Below are 20,728 nucleotides of genomic sequence, written 5' to 3'. Positions count from 1 at the left end.
TATTTATCCACATTCACAGCTGCAAAGCAGCTAACAATACCTAAACGTTTTCTACGTGAATACATTCCTAAAGTAGTAATCTTGAAAAAAAAAAGATAAATCCCGTTCCCGAGATCGACCAAGAACTTGCCTACCTTCTTGCTCTTAAATCAGTTTCAACAAATTTCTAGGCAACAAGATGGCAGCAATCCTACGCCGCAACACGAGTGCTATCCACGGGATCACATCAAGCGGCACCTGCTTACTGCTGCTCACATCTGTGCTGCTGCACTTCGGCCTCCGATGACGTTAGCGCGGGAGGAACAGAGAGGCACTGTATGAGTGAGATGGATAGTCGTACTGCTCACATCTTGGTTAAAGTTAATTTGTGCAGTACAGATACTTGTCATTTGTTTTACTCATTGTTATTTGTTTTTACTGGACATTTCCAGTAGGTGGTTATTTGTTTTTGATAAATTGGTGATCAGTAGATTTGTCAACAGATTAAATTCATCAGTGCTCTGGAATGGGCTAAGTCCTATTTAAAGAATCTAGCTTTTTATTTCAGTAAGTGTTATTAACAGTTATTAAAATGACCTCATACAGTGCCGACGTAGTAATTTACTTAAATAAACCAATTATTGACTTGTAACATAAGTTGATTGTAACTTAGTTATAGTTATTAACAAATGTATGACGTAACTTAGTTACTTACTTAGATTGTACTTAATATAGGCACAACAATATTGTACAGTTGACAATTCTTAGTATCTATTGCAGAATTTATACCCCATTTTTGCCAGTTTTTATTGGTATATTGAGGACCTATAAGACAAAATATTCAAGGGTTACTATTCTCAAAATATTTAACGTTGTGGTATATTTTTAGGCGCACGAACATTCAAATCACATACACATAAATACCCAGACTCTGGATAAGTATTCGTGGATCACAAAAACGCTTGTCCTACGCGGGGTCCGTCCTGCGACACGTCGCGCTCATTGGATTTGGCTTGGTGACCTCAACCACTTGGCTATCCGTGCAGTCAAAAAGTAAAACTACACCAAGCCTCATTAATTACCAATAGAAAATAGCTGACATTATGTACGAAAAACTAAATCCAGCATCCACTTTAATAGCCTCGTAGTCGACGGCAAATTATTTGATGCGTTGATTACGATGTTAAATGTTTTGAGAATATAACTTCAAGATAAAGTGAGCATTATATCTTACGCTCAATAACTGACATGTTAATTTGCATGTGGAGGTCAAAGGCTCGTTTGAAAGTACGAGTCGAGTTTGATATTTGAATGCTCCATAAATTTATGTTCAGTACTGGCTTGTTTCAGCGTCAGGTATACTGAAGGTCAACCACCAATCTTTGAAGTAAAATTCTTAACAGGTATGGGACATAGAGGGCGCTATGTTATACCAACTGCCATCTAGTTTTCACGGCGGTAAAGTCTTTACGGCACGGATCTTGAGCGCTGGGCGGAAGAGTGGGGATCGGTTTGCACATCGTAAAATAAAACACAAATCAATTGTGCGTACTCCTCGTCTTAAGCTGCATGCAACTGCAGAACGAATTTCAACCAATCACGAGTGACGGCTATGCCGTGATGCGCTGCACTTAGTCCGCCCCGCGCCTCACTTCATACCGCAAAAGGGACCCAAAAAATCACTTCTGCGCAGGTGAAGGTCAGCGCTCAAGATCTGTGCCGGTAACTACAACTTGTTGAACTTAAGTAAAGAGAAGTGATCAGCTCATTACAAATATGATCCTTATTCCCTGCAAGATAAAGTTGATAGTTCATTTGACGCCGAAACAATTCCACTCTGTTATACATTTAAATAGTAATAATTGTAAAATAAAATCAACATAAAATTCAAATAAATATAAAAATATAATTATATTGTTCTTGAAATGGTAAACAAAATTAAAATGTTTTATATATTAAGAGAAAATTCTGTCATTATAATAATGCTCAAAAATTATTAACAAACTCTGATACTTGTATATACTTATAATATTTTATTTTAACAATATTATTATGTAAATAACTCTTAGATAACTTGATGACGTCATCTAAATATTACATTTTGTAGTAATCGTGGTTAAAAAGCAGTGGTGACTAGAGCAGAGGAATATGAACCTTCATGCATTGACATAAGGAAGCTTTTATAGTTACCACTGATGAATGTGGTAAAATGTTATTATCACTTCACTGAGACTTCAAAAAACTGCTTTATTATCGTAAGCAGCCTTTACTATGAACGTCTGAAATCAGAACTGTGGTATTGTGGAACAGAGACAACAATACGCCCATTGTAGAGCGTCATCTCGGTTCCACAATGACAACTTGTTTTATGACCTCTTATATAGTACAGATGCATTTAATTTATAATTATGTGTGTATCCATAGCTTACTTATTTCGCCTGTTACTAAGCAAAACATATGATTGCAATTAGATAATTTCCAGTACCTTTCTTTGCATACAAATGAAGTCAATTAAAAAACATACATATATTATATTATAATATGTATTTCAAAATTAAATGCTTATAAAAAAAACTGATATACAATGTAATTTATGATTAATTAGCGCTTGTTTTTATTTTGTTTTAAGATCACATTTAATATGTTTATTCTATGGACATAATATTGATTAAAATTAAATTCTCAGGAATAATAATTAAATTATGTCTCATTTGAGCAGCTCATTGTTAACAAAACAGACATCTGATATTGTTAAAAATTCTTCAATATCAATTATCTTTGAATGGAAAATTTTATCTCCAGGAGAGGTAAAATATATCTCAAAGTAAAAGAAAAAAATAGGCATGACAGTTATAAAATGACAAACTACGATACAAAAATTTGAAAACAAGCCTAGTGGTGAATGGCCCTGACTGATATACCGAAGATCGTGGATTCGATCAACTCGAATTATACTCTATCTACGAAAAAAGGTTTTGACCAATATTAGATGTCTGTCTAAATCCAACTACGGAACCGCCATTTTACCATAGAGACGCCATTACCACAAATCTATGGTCAGACCATAGAGCCTAGAATAGCTATGTAATATACCACAGTATACTTATTTAAGATTTGAAAGTTTGATTCAGTAAGTTTGTTAATCTCTTGTAAATATAAAAGAATACTAAATTCAAATAGCAAATTAGTCTTACTATTAGTAAATTTGTAAATAATGTCATCAGTGTTACTAAAATCATTTAATGTAAATAATATTTCGGTGATCATGTATGCAATAAATAATAAATTTCCTTGGTCTTGACTTTTCTGTACCTATTGAATATTCTTTTAGCCCTAAACATCTTTTTCTTTTATCTCCTTTGGAGCTTTGGAACTGATAACTTCTCAAAGTAGGTTGGAAACCGTATTCTTTTCCGTGTCCTGTCTTTTCCATTTATATAAAGTCAAAAATACATATCCAATACTTTTTTAATTATATATCTGACGAACTCAAATATTTTATTATTCATGCTTAGCTATCTTCTTCATTCTAGCAACCAGCCTGCTATAGGCATTAGGCTATTGTACTGACGAATGAACTAGGTTGTAGAGATCATATACACAGAGGCTTAAGGTTAAACAATATGGAAATACCTGTAATAGGTGACTAGGAGTCAACTAATGTGGGTAGAAAGGGTAAGTTTTGTCCACAATAAAAAATAGGCATTGGTAAGAATATTTATTCACTTCCAATATAATTTATTACACCAACATATTATATATTGCTCTTGCTCCTCTATACATTAATTATCTGTTTTCTAAATCGTAAGTTCTATCAGAACGTTAAGGCAGTTATTGATTCTATAGTAACACTCTTTCTGGATACAATTCTTTGAGTAAATAAAGATTAATGAGCAAAATATAAAAAGAAACATTCAAAAATGTCTTTGCAGTGCTTTCGGTGTGTACTGTTTTTGCATACAAACATACAATTATGCTTATATTGCAATAAACCATTGGTACAAAACGCAACTTAAGACTAACTTGAGTAATTAAAATATTTGTGATTACAAGTTTTTTCTGTAGCAACAACGCACATTAACACGACGCGACTTTATTGTCAGTTACAAATTCATTTGAAATTATTTATTTTTTAGAACAAGGTTTTTTGAGAATTATCCGGATCGCAATTTCTTTTATAAAATCATTTTTAATTTGAGTTTATTACAACTGATTAAACACTCTAAAAACAAATGCAAACTGATATATTTAAAACAATTTATTCTAAAATCAATTCTTATATCACCACACCCAGTCATGGTAATAAATAAATTATTGCTACTAATATAAACTGATTTATATATACATAAATATAATAAAAACGCAAGTATAAATAAACTTAAATCTAGTCACGAGCATTAAAGGTAGCCAAATTATAATCAGAACAAAATGAACCTTTTGTTTTACACAATTAAGTCGAAATCAGACTGTGCAAGTTTGAATGGGCTGTAGACCCCATAACGAAAAAAAAAACATAATAAACTTGCCTTATAATGTAGTAATGAGCTACGTATTGAGGATATCAACGCACGTTTTTTTTTTGACATGACTGAAAATTATAATATGTTAACTAATATATATGTTGACTTTAAATTATAAAGTCTTTCGTGATGAGGATTCATAATTACTTACTGATTGGGATCGCCTGATTCGCGAACCCACCGCCGATCGTCGATTAAGGCCTGGTTGAGTCAGAAACTAGTCAAGCATGCTCGACCAACATCCGCATAATAATTATAATGATATTTCAATATGCCATATATTGTTGTGATCTTTACACCGTTCTTTGTTAAAATGGTAAAACGTATACGTCACTGATACTTGAAAATAAAAAAATGGCTTATCTCTTAAAGCAAGAGTATTGGCGTTAGGAGCGAGCCGCTAAGGGCACCGCAGTGAGCTGTCTCCCACTAATGGCAAATTCACCTACCATATATTAGAAAACTAGAATAATAAATATTATTTTCACCTAAACCTATATTTAAAAAACCCAATTTATATAAACGACTCCCCACACATTAGCTATATGCACTGCAAACAATACTAGGCAATATAAGCCCTAAAATGTACTATCCCGCTATTACCAACCATCCTATTGGTTTATTTAAACACACTATAGAACTAATACCGCTATTGGTGTCTCTTTCTAACACGAATCATTGCTAAGGACGGAAAACATTTAATGTGTTTATATGAAAATAAATAAAAGCGATATACATAGAGAGGTAAATAGGTACAATTATTTGTAATCTTGATTGGGTATTCCACTAGCCTCGCCATTTAAATTAGAATCTTTTTTGGACTGCATAAGATCCATTTCATGTTTCCGTTCTATTTATTTGTCGTGTATAACTTTTAACCCGTCAGAGCTCGGAAGCAAAATATTTTTTGAGCATAAATATTATTATATATGTAAATGATTTTATATTTTATGTTGTTTATAACTTTCAACCTGTGAGAGCACTGAAGCTCAATATTTGGTTATACACAGGTATAAATCTAAATGTTATTTTTTTATAGTTTTTTTACATATTCTTTGTGGCGATAGTGTTGAAGTTTTAGACATCTGCCTTCTAAAGAAAAAAGATTTTTCGTCCAACATAGGGACAGTTACAATTACAAGACAATATAACCCATACCAACATGACAATATTAATAAATCGGAAAGCTTTGTCAAATATACATATTTAACGGTCAAACCGCTTAACCAATAGTGATAAGATTTTTTCCACAAAAACTTACATCCCAAGATGCGTAGGCAGGCAGGAAGTTACGTATAAGCAAAAATATTTTTTCGTATATTTTTGGTCTATTTTTACCTTCACACTATATCGTGTGTTTCCGCAAGTGCTTTCTAAGCCTATTAAATTTGGACTACAATACTTAGCTATCATTTCATAATGATTTAGAGGTCTCTGTGGCTTGGTCTTGTTGTTTGATGAGGTTCCAGTAGAAGCCTTTCAGTTTCTTCAGTTGATCGTGAGTTCCCATCTGTAATACGTATTTAATTATTAACATTAAATTAAATGGTATAATTGTCACTGAATGTTATAGGTACTAGAGAATATTAAAATTTGGAGATCATCTAATTTTGATTGCGACTTTTTTTCAACTTGTCCTAAGGATCAATATTTATAATTTTTAATACGATTTATGAAATACATAAAAAAGACCATAGAAAATGCATTCCCTCGTTGATAAAATTTTCCATTCTCTCATTTATCTACTCCTCTTCTCTGTCCCAACGATATACAAATGCAAGACAAGTTTTCTGTTTCGACAACAAACACTACAATTAAACGATTTTAGTCTATAAAATCATGATTTCACTGATACACGGCATAATAAAAGGAAGTGCATCCCTAAACTACAACTAAGTTAACTGCATGGATGTCCAAGGTCACAACGCCAAACCCACGGTGTGTGACGTGATAAGAGTTCAATCCCAATGCAATCACGATAGCTTTTTCAGAGTCTAGGCTCTCGCTAGCTCCTCGCGACACAAGCATTAAAATGGGTACAGCCGGACATGAAAAAAAGAGCATATTTTCTAAGGCTTTTTCAAAGGATGGTTATTACATACCTCAACAATCTTCCCTCTGTTCAACACGACGATTAGATCAGCATTCATGACAGTGGAGAGTCGATGCGCGATCACCAAAACGGTGCGACCCTTAGCCGCTGTCTCCAACGCCGTCTGAACTACTTTCTCACTTGCCGAGTCTAATGCACTGGAAGAAAATGTATAATGTAAATATAAACTCGAAATACATTTTAAAAGATACCTTGTTGTATTACATTCAGAGTCTGTTTTTGAGTAAAGAAATGTGCAGTTGGTTTTATCGCGGGCTTTCACTACGTCAACGGAATTCAGCTAAAAAAGTAGGGTTAAAACGGGGAATAGGGGAATTGAGGAGTAAATGGAAACAGATTTGGTTAAGGGATTTCTACCGGTCTTAAAAATAGTTTTATAATAATTTATGGAACAATCGAGGGTCACCAGAATCTATTGCTTCATTCTGAAATGATTTTAAAACAATGTCATTAAAACGAGTATTTAAGGTAGTGTCTACATCTAACGGAAGATTAACGTATCATAGTTAATGTGGCTCAGTAACGCCATCTACATTTTAAAGTAGGTAACTCTAAATTCGAAGTTCACTTCGAAGTTAACTCTAAGTTCACATATACTTGGCGCTAGGCGAAATAACGAAGTTGAAGATTGAGAAGGAGAAATTCTTTTAAGTCTTCTGATTACAGCGGTAACTATGATGCTTTACCTGGTAGCTTCATCAAGTATAATGACAGGTGGGTTCTTGAGAATCGCTCGGGCGATAGCTATTCTCTGTTTCTGTCCCCCGCTGAGCGCCATCCCTCTCTCGCCGACGAGCGTCTCGTACGCTTCAGGGAAGTTCACGATGAAGTCGTGAGCGTTCGCTGTTTTAGCAGCGTAGTACACCTGAATATGTATAAAAGCAATAATAATGTGTAATTATGATGATTTTATGCAATTTATAAAGCATTTTTGGCCACGAAACTAGACATCTCCTCGTAGGAGGCCGTATCAAGAGTCGAAAAGACGTAATTTTGTTCAATGTTTAAAATTTTCACTTCAGATCTTAATCATAACGACAACCATTATACTTTAACTCAGTGTTGGCTACATGGTTACCGTACGGCATGAAATATAAATTCGCAATTATCACCCTTATTGCAATAGTAAAGTATGATTTAGTGGCTACCAGTACTGCCTTCTGGCTATTGATACTGAGCGCCTGAAGATTCATATCTTCATTCAGAATTACTAATATTCTCATAACTTAACCATTACCGTCGTCATCACAAAGTAAGGTCGTATCTTACCTTAGCATAGTTAGCCACATCACTCAATTATCAACCATATCACAAGTACATAAGATTCATTCTCACCTCAGCATCGCTGGCCTCAGGCTTGCCGTACCGTATGTTCTCCTTGACACTGGTCGCGAACAACACCGGCTCCTGGCTGATAATACCGAGCGCTCGGCCGCGTAACCACTTGCCGTCCATATCTCGAACATCTATACCGTCTATTGTAATCTCGCCGGAGTTTACGTCGTAGAATCTAGGAAATAAACGTTATATTTGTAGAATAAGAGAGGTTGGGTTAGTTGGTTGGTTAATATTTTTGAACGTCAGACTCATTTTTGATTTGAAAATTGTTTCAATTGAAGAATGTTGTTAGTTTTCATGTAATAAAGAGTTATTTTTAATATAACCGTGGTCTTCATTAACTAGTTGAACATATGCCTTGAAATATACTTTATGGGGCTTCATAGTTCTGAAAAACGACGTATATAAACGCATAATTCCAAGTGAATACCTTTCCAAAAGAGCAGCGATGGTCGACTTGCCATTACCAGACGTGCCGACTATGGCGACAGTTTTACCGGCCGGAATCTTCAAGTTGAAGTTGTCTAACACTACCTGTGGATAGTATTAAATATATTTAACAACAATGTTTGGGCCGGGGCCTCGCCAAAAAGTCGGGTTAACCAGTCAAAGTCTGTGCTCAGGCACACACAGGAAGAACAATAAAAAGAACAATCATTGACAGAAATAAGGTTGACATTGGCCTTAGGTACAGCCAAACATTCTTAATGCAACTGTGACAATTTGTCTGTACAAAATGATAAAATAAGGAATTCCTTTGCTTTATTTTGGTGCAAGAATATTTTATTAAAGATTTTTTAATATTATTTTTGCATAAACATACCGCATCAGGCCTTGTCGGGTACGCGAAGGTAACATTCTTGAACTCTATATCTCCATGAAACTCGTGGAATTTGATTGTTTTCGTACCGGAATGATCCATCAAAGGCTTTTTGTTGATGTACTGAAAATACAAGATACAAATTTTCGTTAAAATTAAATTGAACTTATTTTTAACAGCGTTAAGGTTGGTTTTACATCGCAAGAAAACATAAGAGATATTTTTTTGTCATTAAAGAAAAGACTTTAAGGTTGCGACATTAAAGGTGATTCTTGTTTAGCAAAGATCAACTACAATAAAATAACAATAATGACTCTTATTTCCATATACATAAGGTCTAACCTCAAACACCCGTCCTCCAGCACTGATGCCTTTGACCACAGATCCGAACAACAATGATAGTTGTGCGACTGAACGCTGGACTGTCTGAGCGTTCACTAGGAACGCCATGACGTCACCAGCTGACATCTGACCCGATGACATTAGATGACCCCCGAGGAACATTGTACCGAGAACCATACTGAAAATAAAAATTGAGATATTTTACAAAAAATTGTCAACTATCATTACCTGAACCACCGTTGCATTGTTCACATACTGACTTATGTCAAGATATTATTTAAATTTCGATTATTTTTTAAAGTATCCAAACAATTATAATAATCATTTAAAATTGTTCATTTGTTGTATTTCTTGCTTTAAATTAAGTGGTTGCCTGAAAACAACTTACTTAATATAAAAAAATGTACGGAAAATATTTGCGTTTGATTTTTTTTTATTTTTTTTTGTAAAGTTCCACATTTATGTGAATTCATACTAGCTATTTACCATGATTTTAGAAAAAATGAAAATAGTCTATTATTAAAGCTTGAGATCTTTGTTCATACAGTACAGTCCATTCAAAAATGTATTAATAATAAGGTCTAATCTCAATTACTGACACCACAGAGCAACAACGAATAATAACTACAAAGATTCAATATAATGATGAAATCTTACCCATTCAAAAACAGGTTAGTCCCAGCCTGGAACAGTCCTATGCCGAGACCAAGTTCCATACTAAGTTCGGCGGCCGCGTTACACTCCTGCGCAAATATCTTGGCCTCGTTCTCTTCGCCTGCAAACGCTCTGACTGTTCGCATGTTTGATATAGCTTCTTCTGCTACTAATGTGGATTTCTCAATCTGAAAATATATCGGTTTATTTAGGGACTGATAATTCACTGGATTGTACCACTAAGGTTTTCACAAACATTCAAGTTCGACCTGCGACACTTTTCGCACAGCACATTTGGGATGGTGACCTCAATCATTTAATTATAATAACATTGATAGAATCAATTTGATTAGAATCAAAATCAAAAAGTTTTTATTTCAAATAGGTCGTTTTCCAGGCACTTTTAAAACGATATAGTAATGAATGATTCTACTTGCGCAGTTCCAAAATGTCATTCCTATGGAGAAGAACCGGTAATAAACTCTATAATACAGCGAGAATAATACAAACCTGGGTCTGTGCTTCTCTAGACAGCTTGCGAAGCAGTGATCCGATGAACGTGCCGCCTACTACCACTGAGGGTACACAGAGCAGCGTCAGACCGGTCAGGTGAGGAGATATGACTAGAAGACTGACCGATGATCCTACCACCTGTAAAGCAAAAATGAAATTTACTAAAGTACCAATGAATTTTAATTGGAGTGAAAGACTATTTCCATAGCTGCCTTTAAGTTAAATGTAAATGGATTCAATGGATTGTTTTAACAAAAGCTTATTGTCATTTATTCTGTAAGTAGGCTACTAATATATCATAACTTTTAAATGGTTTTTTTAAAATGCTGTAGTCGATTTGAATACCCTGAGAAAATATGGCGAAAAGAATTAAAGAGTATATTTATGCAGACTATTATAAGCTAACCTAATCACTTGGGAACTGAGTACTCAGATTTTAAGCGTGCGTCAAATGAATCATTCCTTTTATTTCCTGTGCTCAAGGATTACCTATTAATGTTAAAAAGTGTTACCTGTGTGATGGCTCTAAGGCCACCAGATATTGTCTGCTTGAATGAACTTTTAAAATCTTGTACATCTACTGTTAACCTGAAAGAAATGAATACAAGTTAAGTGTTAAAACGCATGTAAATATCATTAAGCTTCATCAACACCAAGAAAGGTGTTGATTCTCAGTGTTTTAGCATTTTTCTTTTTATGACAGTAAAGTACCTATATTTGGGGGAGGCCTTTGCCCAGCAGTGGGACACAGTGGGCTAGAGAAGAAAAAAAAAAAAAGTTCCTATATTTAATTTTGTCTATTATATCAATAAGTAGGAATATCATGTTGTAACAGCAAATGACACTTTTGTTCACCAAAAAAGGGACATTTAATCGGTCTTTGAAAGCATTCATACCTATTGACAAGTTCCCCGGTCCTCTCCTGATCGAAGAAAGACATATCCTGGTCCAGGATAGACTGGAACAGGTCCTGTTTCATGTCCGCCGCTACTCGCTCTCCCACTTGAGATAGCAGGTGGATGTAGAAGAAGGTGAATACTGCCTGAAACATTAATTTCACGTAGTTTAGGTATGAACACTAGTAACATAAAGGATGGTTTAATTTATAAAAGTTAAGTAACTAATTTATTTTATTTATTATATTTTCTGCTTGCTTGAAAGAAGCAGGCAAGTGGCAACTAGTGGTCAAATACAACATACTTGTAAATGGGCAACACACCCTGCAGTGGGAAACCAAGCAATATTACAAAAAAATAAGGCACAGGAAGAAGTAGAAAACAGTTTTGCCTGTGCCTGTATTATGAGCTAATTAATGTAGGATGGTTTCATTGCAAAAACAAGACAGTGCATACAACAAGCAGTGTCTAGACCAGTATCATTCAGTAGAAAACTTCAGTTTAATATTTAGTAATTACCTGTCCAATATACAATGATATGAGTTTCAAAGCCGGCAATCTGATTTGCTCAATGAAATCCATGCTTGGATTCTGTCGGAGGCTGGCCAGTACATTGACCACCTCACCCAACATTGCAGGAATGTAAACATTTAGGAATGCCACTATTAATGCTGACTGAAATAAATAAAATAGTTTTCTATAAATATACACAGATCTTGGAAATGTACAACCAAATGATTAGTCAAAAAATTATTAAACACTAGCTGTTGCCCGCGACTTCGTCTGCGTGGTTAGAAGATATAAGTTGTTTTTTTGTTTGCTCCTATTAGTCGCAGCTTGATGATAAAACTAACTTGCCTAAAACCTTCCTCGATGAATGGTCTATTCAACACAACAAGAATTTTTCAATTTGAACCAGTATTTCCTGAGATTAGCGTGTTCAAACAAACAATCAAACTCTTCAGCTTTATATATTAGTATATAGATTAGTATAGATATAGATTTGTAAAATGACAATGTTTAGGAAATATGGGACTCTAAAAATTTGTTTGGATAATATATGGATATAGAAAGTTGTATTGGAACTAAATAGGGCTGATTTATTTTTCATGAAACTATAGTAATACAATGAGTTTACTTCAATAAGTTTCTTGCTTTGGTTTGTATTAACATTAAATCTATAAATAGCAACAGGAAAATTAATATAATATGACTAAGCTACCTTAATATTAGAAATGTTATCAATCAGAATCTATGTAGATAAGTTGGATATTAATTCACTAAAATCATGATAACATTTGCTATAATAGAAAATTATCGAAATATTATCATCATACTTACAGCAACAGCAGCAGCTAATAGCAACTTATGTGGTTTCAAATAATCAAGGAACTTAGACCAATCGAATTTAGCACTGTCTTCCTGTACGTTTGGCCTTCTCTGTATGATTCTTGTATGTTGCGCCGCTTTACAGTATGCAGGTCCATTATTCCACAGTAACCGTGCCCCGAGCCCTAAACTGACCCCAACACACAACTTCCAAGGACTACAAAGCAATAATAAACCGGACTTCGTACTTTTATCCGAAGAAGTTTTAACCTCACTAATATACCTTTTTACAACGTTGGACGGCTTATTCTTTATTATATTTGCAAAATAAACATTACTATTGCTGGTCAGTAACCTGTAATAAAGAAACAGATAAGCTTTATTGTCAATTTTTATGTTTATTTACCGAAAATGGTCAACACTTGTTTACTAATATTTACCTCTGTCTCACTAATTGACATGACTGCATTTGCATTAATTGCCACATTTTTATAAAATTATACTTAACGTTCTATGTTTGAGATACTTATTTACACATACTTTTAGTCTTAATTAACAAGATTATGCAGATTAAATCCACAGCACTGATTTGATAACCTAAAATTTGTACTCAATGTCACTGTCAAATTGATGATGTAACAGTTCCAGTTCAGAAGTCATGTCGAAAATATTATTAGGATAGCTTTTTGTCACATCAATTTTTCGCAATTACTTACACAAAAGAAAACTTTATTATTTGCTATATTTTTAAAATATTGCGCGAATAGTTTACTACGTATGTGATGGTTTAAAAAACTTGAATTATATTATTTCTGAACGATTTCTTTACGTATCATTCTACGCATTTGAATTTCCTGAAGGCTGTTCAAATATTATTATCGTTAGTTAGTCAATGATTACTTTCAGTATCAATAGATATCACGTATGATGCACTTTTTATTTCACATGCCAAAAGTATTTAAAAAACTTGAGGTATCTTTATATACACCAAGCAAAGGATAAATAAATAATTATTCACAGAACCTTCAATTCAAATATAAATTCGCTTTCCATACATTCCTACGTAACAACGCCTCTTTGCTCAAAGTCTTCTTCATTTCACGTATCTAAGTAATTACTTACATCTAAAAACTAAAAACAGTCATTCAATAACCACTGCACCGTTTAGCACACACCAATTGACCACAGTTATAAATTTCACCCTTGACGAGCCATGATCAAACCACCCCTTTATTGCGATATAATCCCCAGCCCCTCGCTAGAGTGCTGAGAATGAAATGCATTACGCCTAAATAATGTTTAATTTGTTTGACTTTATTGTTGCAGTTAAATGACTAGGATGAGAATAGATTTTGTTATTAGTTTATGTAGTAGTTGAATATTTTATCTTGTTTGTTGTTACTAGTCCTTATTAATTGCATTTCTAGACAGGATTTCTATGAAAAGTAGGTATTATGGTCGCTAGTCACAAAAACAAGCCGATCTCAAAGATATACGCTTTTAGTAAACCTAAGACGTAAGTGTTAAGCCAAAACCGTTGAATTGATTTCATTGCAGTGATTAATTAGCTGAATGACTTTGTTAGGGCCAACTATGCCTGTTAAAACTATTGGGATGCTATAAATTTTAGGGAGCGACTTGCGTCTGGTCCGCGGCCCATATACTGAGTACTTGAGTAGGAGCAATAGTAGAAAAGTGAATAGATTTTTTTCAGCCTATTTTCTACGGAAGCCTCGGCGTCTTGCTTCGACTCGCAACTTGACCGGTTTCATTATGCTTAAGGTTGACTACATTGATACTCGGTATCTAACCATATAACCTGCAAAACGAACGGAATATAATAATAACAACTGAAAGTTTCAGCAACAGCTGATTCTAAACATAATTCCAAGTCTATTTGGTTACACTTGACGCTTTATGATGTTTACAGTAAGCCGAGGTGCCAACGTGATTGTTATTCGAGTAACAATAACAAAACTTAGTAATTAAGATAAGAAATATAAACAATTAAACACTCGACAGTCACAATCGTAATGCCACGTCAACTGAGTTTTGATTATGCTTCGTATGGTGAATTTCGGTAATTGAGTTACAAGGAATGGTTTTTTTTTAATAGCAATCTGCTTTAGGTTTTAGCAACTGGCTTCCTTCACAAAACAAATTCGTAAAAATTCCAATGCCTGAAATATCTCAATTATTCCGTCAGTTGGTAAATTTTATTCCAGAAAACCCTGTATAAGTTGAATCTATATCTATACTAATCTATACTCTATACTAATATATAAAGCTGAAGAGTTTGTTTGTTTGTTTGTTAGTTTGAACGCGCTAATCTCGGGAACTACTGGTCCAAATTGAAAAATTCTTTTTGTGTTAAATAGACCATTCATCGAGGAAGGCTTTAGGTTATAAACCATCACGCTGCGACTAATCTATATACTAATATATAAAGCTGAAGAGTTTGTTTGTTTGTTTGTTTGAACGCGCTAATCTCGGGAACTACTGGTCCAAATTGAAAAATTATTTTTGTGTTAAATAGACCATTCATCGAGGAAGGCTTTAGGCTATAAACCATCACGCTGCGACTAATAGGAGCGAAGATACAAAGGAAAATGCAAAAAAAATAGGGCAGGTATAAGTCATATCTTCTACCCACGGGGACGAAGTCGCGGGCAACAGCTAGTATAACATAATATGATATACGATAAGCTCATGAACTAGACAAATTTGATTTGTTATTTGCATTTTCATATGTTATTTGCAGTAACTATCAGATTAATGAATGAGACTTCGTCTTCTAATTAAATTAAGTATTTAGATGCATAGTTTGTCGGTACCTAATTTTAGCTTTGCACATTGCAAAAAAGAAACTTGGAGTTAAGTACCTCCATAATTCATAATAATAAATATTCAAGCATCTGAATACAAAAGCAAAGACCAAAACCGAAGCCGCATTAGATTTTTGAATCAAATAAAAAAAGAAAAGGAAAAATCACAGATGGTCAAGTGGCGGGAACGCGCCCCGGTTTTGGCGCCAATATAACCTATTGTTTATTACAAGTGGTGCGTTTTAAACGCTATTATTTGTGTATCGCGAGTTTTTATTTGATTTTCTGCCATTTAAAGTTTCTTGATGGATATGATTGCTGATAATTTTCGTTCTGTGAGTGATGAATTAGATTAGCTTCCTTTTTATTTCATGTTGCTTTGATGATAAGTAGGTAAGTGGGCTTCTATATGCGTAAAATAATAAATTAAGTAATTAACTTACTAACAAGTCACTCATCAATTTTTTCTTTAGCCATTTCATTGAACCTCAGTGTCGGGAGTCCAACTTACTCTTAGCTATGTTATTTACGAGCTCGAATCAATTTACAAAAAATATATTGAAAAAAATATTATATTAGTAAAAGTTGTAAGGGCAAAATGGTTATAAGTTTCGCAATCAACCTTTTCAACTTTCCGACGGCAATTACATTCGCATATACTCAATTATTTGCTGATTATTTTTGGTAGGAACAGTATTTCGTATTAAGAAAAATATTCAACAGACAACAGACATTGTTTGTATATGCCCTATATCTTGCCTTTACTAACAGTCACGGCTCCTACGTTTAAAACCACTTAAAGACTTCAGGAAATTAAAGTCCCTTACTTTTATTCTATAGTTAGTAACTAATATAAGGTAAGTAGAAGCAAATCATTGCATGCATTTCAAATTGACAAACACCCATCTATTCTCATAAAGCTTTAATTCCCAAAGCCATCCGGTTCCCACACTGACCACTATTATTGATATTGACCACAAATCGCTAAATCACGGTAAACATATAAATCATTTTGTAAATTGTATTAGTGTAAACTGTAGGTATTAGTTTATAAAATGATTATTATATAGATTTTACAATAAATTGGTAAACATAACATTCACGATTAGAAGTATCTAGGAACTAAACTAAACTAATATTTACATTTTGAAAGCTATATAATATAAAAAGAAAAATATGCATTATTTACAAAGCGTCAAAAAAGATATCCTCATCCCTGCCAAAGTCGGGAAACGTGCCCAGAAGGCTGGCTGCATTGCCACGTTGTATGGCAATGCTAATTCTTTGGGCAAAATATAGACCAGCCTTCTGATCACGTTTTAAACATAAAATGAGATTATTTCTTGTATTTTAATAAACAAAAAATGACTCTGAAGTTAAAAAAAAAAAAAATATTTTGTGGAATGTATTGATCAACAATACAAATAGATGACTTTATTATATTTGATACATTCACGATTAAATATTGGGGCGAATTGAGTTTGAATTATAATGACAAAACAAGCTCTCACTATTAAAATTTTTTATCTGAATTCTCAAATGTTATGAAAAATACAATTTATAAATATTAAATACTGATTAATTAAAGCTTTTCAATGATATTGCTACATAGTTATTATAAAACTGCCTTGATTGGCAGCATTTCGACACATATAGTTTTTGGAGTGGAGTGTGAAGTTTACTAGGTGCTTCTAAACGCAAAATGCTTGAATGCCTGTGTATTTTGTAAGTACATGAAAACATGTGGAACTATGTAAGTGTATACCTTTTAAACTCTTTTATAAAAAAAATTACGGCTCTAGTGTGGCTCTAGATTCGCTATTTTAAAATGTAATTCCTCAATCCTAAGAAATCGAATCAGCAAATAATAATATAAAGTAAAAATTTTATTTTTCTGTTTTTTTTTTTATTAAGGAAAATAAAATATGCTTATTTGAATATGAGCATTATCTTTTAACTTTACCCATTTCCATAATAATTGGTATCCTTAAACCTCTGACCCCAACACCGTACAGCTCAAATAAATATAATCATAACCATAATTAATTGCAGGTCCATATGCCACAAACGGTAGCAATATCAGTTTACCCGCTAAATATCAATGATGATCAATACGCACTAATACTTTAATTTATTGTCTGTCCGTCTGTAATACGCGATCGTTTCGCACCCTAAATGTCTCGCAAATGGCAAGGGCGTGATATTGAGGAATCGTTCGAGATTATCATGCTTTTATTTGTTGAATAAATTAATTTTAATTTTAACTTGTCTATGTGGATTTGGAAAGTGTAAAACTGTTTTTTTTTAAACGTATCGTTTTGTAGTTAAATCCATCCGGTTATCCACTTTTCTTACACATGTTTAAAAATAATATTTTAAGCTTTTTAAAGTTAGGTTTTATAGAGTTTGGACACAAAGTCTTGAGTCCAAATTATATCTGGTATAATTTTAGAGTTTTCTAAAGAAGGAATTCAAAATGAAAATCACAATACTTCATTCTAAAGCTGGATTTTTCAGGCAATTTCAAATCGTTACAATAATGGCTTTAGGTGCGTGATTCCAAAATCGCGAAAAACTCCATACTACTCTATCAAATAATTAGTCGGAACATTTGAATACACATTTCTGTTCAACCACGTGTGTGTACTATAAACATAATCCTATTACTGACACTTGTAACGTGCAAGTGTTTAATGAATCCGATTATAGTGAATTTGATTCCTGGTTAGAAGGTCCGGAGCGGTAAAATGTTGCTGCGTCTATTAGAAACGAATATTTGACATAAAATTTAATTGTTAGCATGGTTTTTTGCAACTTATCTATACTTCTGTACTAATATATAAAGCTGAAGAGTTTGTTTGTTTGTTTGATCGCGCTAATCTCAGTAACTACTGGTCCAAATTGAAAAAAATCTTTTTGTGTTGAATAGACCATTCACCGAGGAAGGCTTTAGGCTATAAACCATCACGCTGCGACTAATAGGAGCGAAGATACAATGGAAAATGTGAAAAAAAACAGGGCAGGGATAAATCATAACTTCTACCCACGGGGACGAAGTCGCGGGCAACAGCTAGTGTAAGCATAAAAGTAAACAGAAATAGTATTACAAACTATGTTTTTTACCCTTTCCCTAAAGTGATTTAAAAAACTTATTTTTTTTACGCTTGCACCCTATATAATACCAAGCTGGATCCAAACTTCATCTTTTTAAGTCATCTGTAAGTAGGTTAGCTGCATGTTCTAGGTACCTATATGTCAGTGCTAACTATAAATAGTCAATTATAAGCGTTGTTCCGTGATTTTTGCGACAGAAAGTTATTTTTCACACGACATGTGATTGTCACAATGATCTTTCAGTCGGCATGGTTTACTTATGATCTACAAATATGATTTCATTATTTCATGGTTAACTCTTTGAAATAAACATTTTAGCGCCCATCGGTGTCATCACAGCTGGTATGACCACCCGCGATTCATCTTAACATTTTGACTTTAATATTTTGCAAACATATCTCTGCACCCTTTAAACACCAACACCACTCTTTATCCACACCAATAAGGTTGATTTTGCAGTAACTTCTTGGGGTTTAGTGACATTTTTATTTTGCCACATAGGGTGTTCGAATGTACCGACAGATGGCGTGAGCGGATAATACTGGCCGTAACTATAAGTGTTGGTTATGATATAAATCGAATGGGAGCTTTATGAATTGTTTGTTGATAAACACTAGATATGAGCAATGAGTTTGCGTATAAAGGAGTATTGTAGTTTTATTATGGTACTTGTTTGGTATCGATCTTGGCGTTCTTATAGTGATTGGACATTACAGCTTTAGTAGCCAAATCTGCGATTAATTTTGATTTTCCATGTTTTAATGACGACTTTCCCACTAACATGAATGGCTATAGATACCAGATTTATATTAGTTAAAATGGCCGAAATGCTTCTCCTATTCATTTTACCACATGGTTGCTACCTAAACGTCATATAGATTTGCTCTTTAGAAACCTTTGAACTAAGCTCTACAATTGTCTTAGTTAAGTTTTTGATACGGCCAATCAAAGATCTTTAGAAGAGAAGATTAAAGAATTGAGGAAAACAAAACCGGCGACAAAAATTTGTCACTAATTAGGAGAATAAAAATGTCAAATGCGAGTCGGAAGAGCGACACGGATGTTTATGTTTAGTATTTGTTGTTATAACGTAACGTTGTTATTGCAGAAAAGTAGAAATACATCATAATATGTGACAATTTTAACTGTTTAGCTGTCACGGTTCACGAGATACATGCCAGGCGACGGCCAACCGGACAGACGGTAAGAAAGCAGGCCCTCTCAGTAATACGGTTCCGTTCTTACCCATTTACCCGTAACCCTAAACAAAAAAGATATATGAAAGTAAGTATATTCGATCATAATAATCGTCCCGTTTAAAATATTTTAACAGCACAATCTTTACGAGGATTTACGATACGGAATCACGGTAAACACATGACGCTCCGTAAATATTTACAGTAGGGTAAGCAACTGTCCGTTTGATGGGGGATTATGTGATTTTTATGATGAGAAACATAATTATTGGGCACAAGAGGCTAACTAACAGATGTTCTATAAACAATTGGAAGTTGTGTTCGTGTTTTATTGAGTTTTTAAGAGTTTGTTTTGAGATCGGAATATTAGTTTTGATTTTATGATTTCGCTTGTTGTCTTCTTAGTATTGATGATAACCTCCAATGGATAATGTTTTGCAATGCAATAATGCTGTACAAATTATTTCCTGAATAGTAGGTACTTTATTTTCAAACACAATAAAAAAAAAAACGGATAATTTAAATGTGTATTCTAAAGCTGAGTTTAGAAAATTGTTTGGTACCAAGTGATGCATCATATCAAAACACTATAACTTGAAACTTTCCCATACCATGGTCACACTCTCACCGCTTTCAACAATCCGGGTATAATTTCCACTCGCCCTTTGACTTAACCTCGTATGAATTTCATAATAATTGAGGAACAATTAAGGCCGGTCGACCTTTCTAGTACACCTTTGAGGTAGGACCCATTGCGTCCTATTTTACTTTGAGCGTATAATAGAGAGTAACCTCAAAGAAAAATGTACTTTCAAACAATTACACCTACGTATGTAACTATGAGGCACTCGGTAGGGAGCTGAGTCAGTCGGTAGGGATGGATTTTAATATCGATAAATATGATAATATGTTAGATTATTAAAGCTCTGAAATCAGATACAAGACACTAGATGTCTTGAGTGTTTTGGTAAATCTTTAGAAAGATGAGAAATCTCAACAGTTAGTAAATCTAATATTAAATAATAGATAAGTAGAAGCTTTTTTGAATAACACTTCTTTTAAATGTTTTATTTTAATCATGTTATTACT

At 33.7% G+C, this 20,728-nt stretch overlaps 2 protein-coding genes across 2 annotated transcripts in view; one reads left to right on the top strand and one right to left on the bottom strand.

Annotated features, from left to right (window-relative positions):
* Positions 1 to 1,632, top strand: part of LOC113505254 — a 122,484-nt gene extending 120,852 nt beyond the window's left edge. Inside the window, exon 10 of the mRNA XM_026887873.1 lies at positions 171 to 1,632. Coding sequence (XP_026743674.1) covers positions 171 to 286 — 116 coding nt within the window. The 3' untranslated portion in view covers positions 287 to 1,632. The remainder of the gene's footprint in view (positions 1 to 170) is intronic.
* Positions 1,633 to 5,819: 4,187 nt separating this feature from the next.
* Positions 5,820 to 13,123, bottom strand: LOC113505303 (ATP-binding cassette sub-family B member 8, mitochondrial). Its single transcript, XM_026887928.1, has 14 exons — positions 12,945 to 13,123; positions 12,517 to 12,859; positions 11,695 to 11,850; positions 11,176 to 11,321; positions 10,792 to 10,867; positions 10,277 to 10,417; positions 9,770 to 9,954; positions 9,113 to 9,290; positions 8,774 to 8,893; positions 8,381 to 8,484; positions 7,948 to 8,122; positions 7,299 to 7,477; positions 6,602 to 6,749; positions 5,820 to 6,009 (listed from the first exon to the last, which is right to left on the bottom strand). The coding sequence occupies exons 1-14, from the start codon at positions 12,989 to 12,991 to the stop codon at positions 5,914 to 5,916; spliced, it is 2,094 nt and encodes a 697-aa protein (XP_026743729.1). The 5' UTR covers positions 12,992 to 13,123; the 3' UTR covers positions 5,820 to 5,913.
* Positions 13,124 to 20,728: the final 7,605 nt, after the last annotated feature.

Source organism: Trichoplusia ni, chromosome 25 (assembly GCF_003590095.1).
Source record: "Trichoplusia ni isolate ovarian cell line Hi5 chromosome 25, tn1, whole genome shotgun sequence".
In the NCBI taxonomy this organism is placed as follows: domain Eukaryota; kingdom Metazoa; phylum Arthropoda; class Insecta; order Lepidoptera; family Noctuidae; genus Trichoplusia; species Trichoplusia ni.
Note: the sequence above shows the minus strand (reverse complement) of the source record. Positions and strands in the feature narration are given on the sequence as shown.

What these genes read in the sequence shown, in the direction of transcription:
- LOC113505303 (XM_026887928.1), bottom strand. Translation starts at nt 12,991, where the DNA reads ATGTGGCAATTAATGCAAATGCAGTCATGTCAATTAGTGAGACAGAG. An exon ending in ACTAACCTGTTTTTGAATGG is followed by an intron (nt 9,291 to 9,769) that starts GTAAGATTTCAT and finishes TTTTATTTTCAG; the next exon opens with TATGGTTCTCGGTACAATGT. An exon ending in ATACTTGATGAAGCTACCAG is followed by an intron (nt 6,750 to 7,298) that starts GTAAAGCATCAT and finishes ATTTTCTTCCAG; the next exon opens with TGCATTAGACTCGGCAAGTG.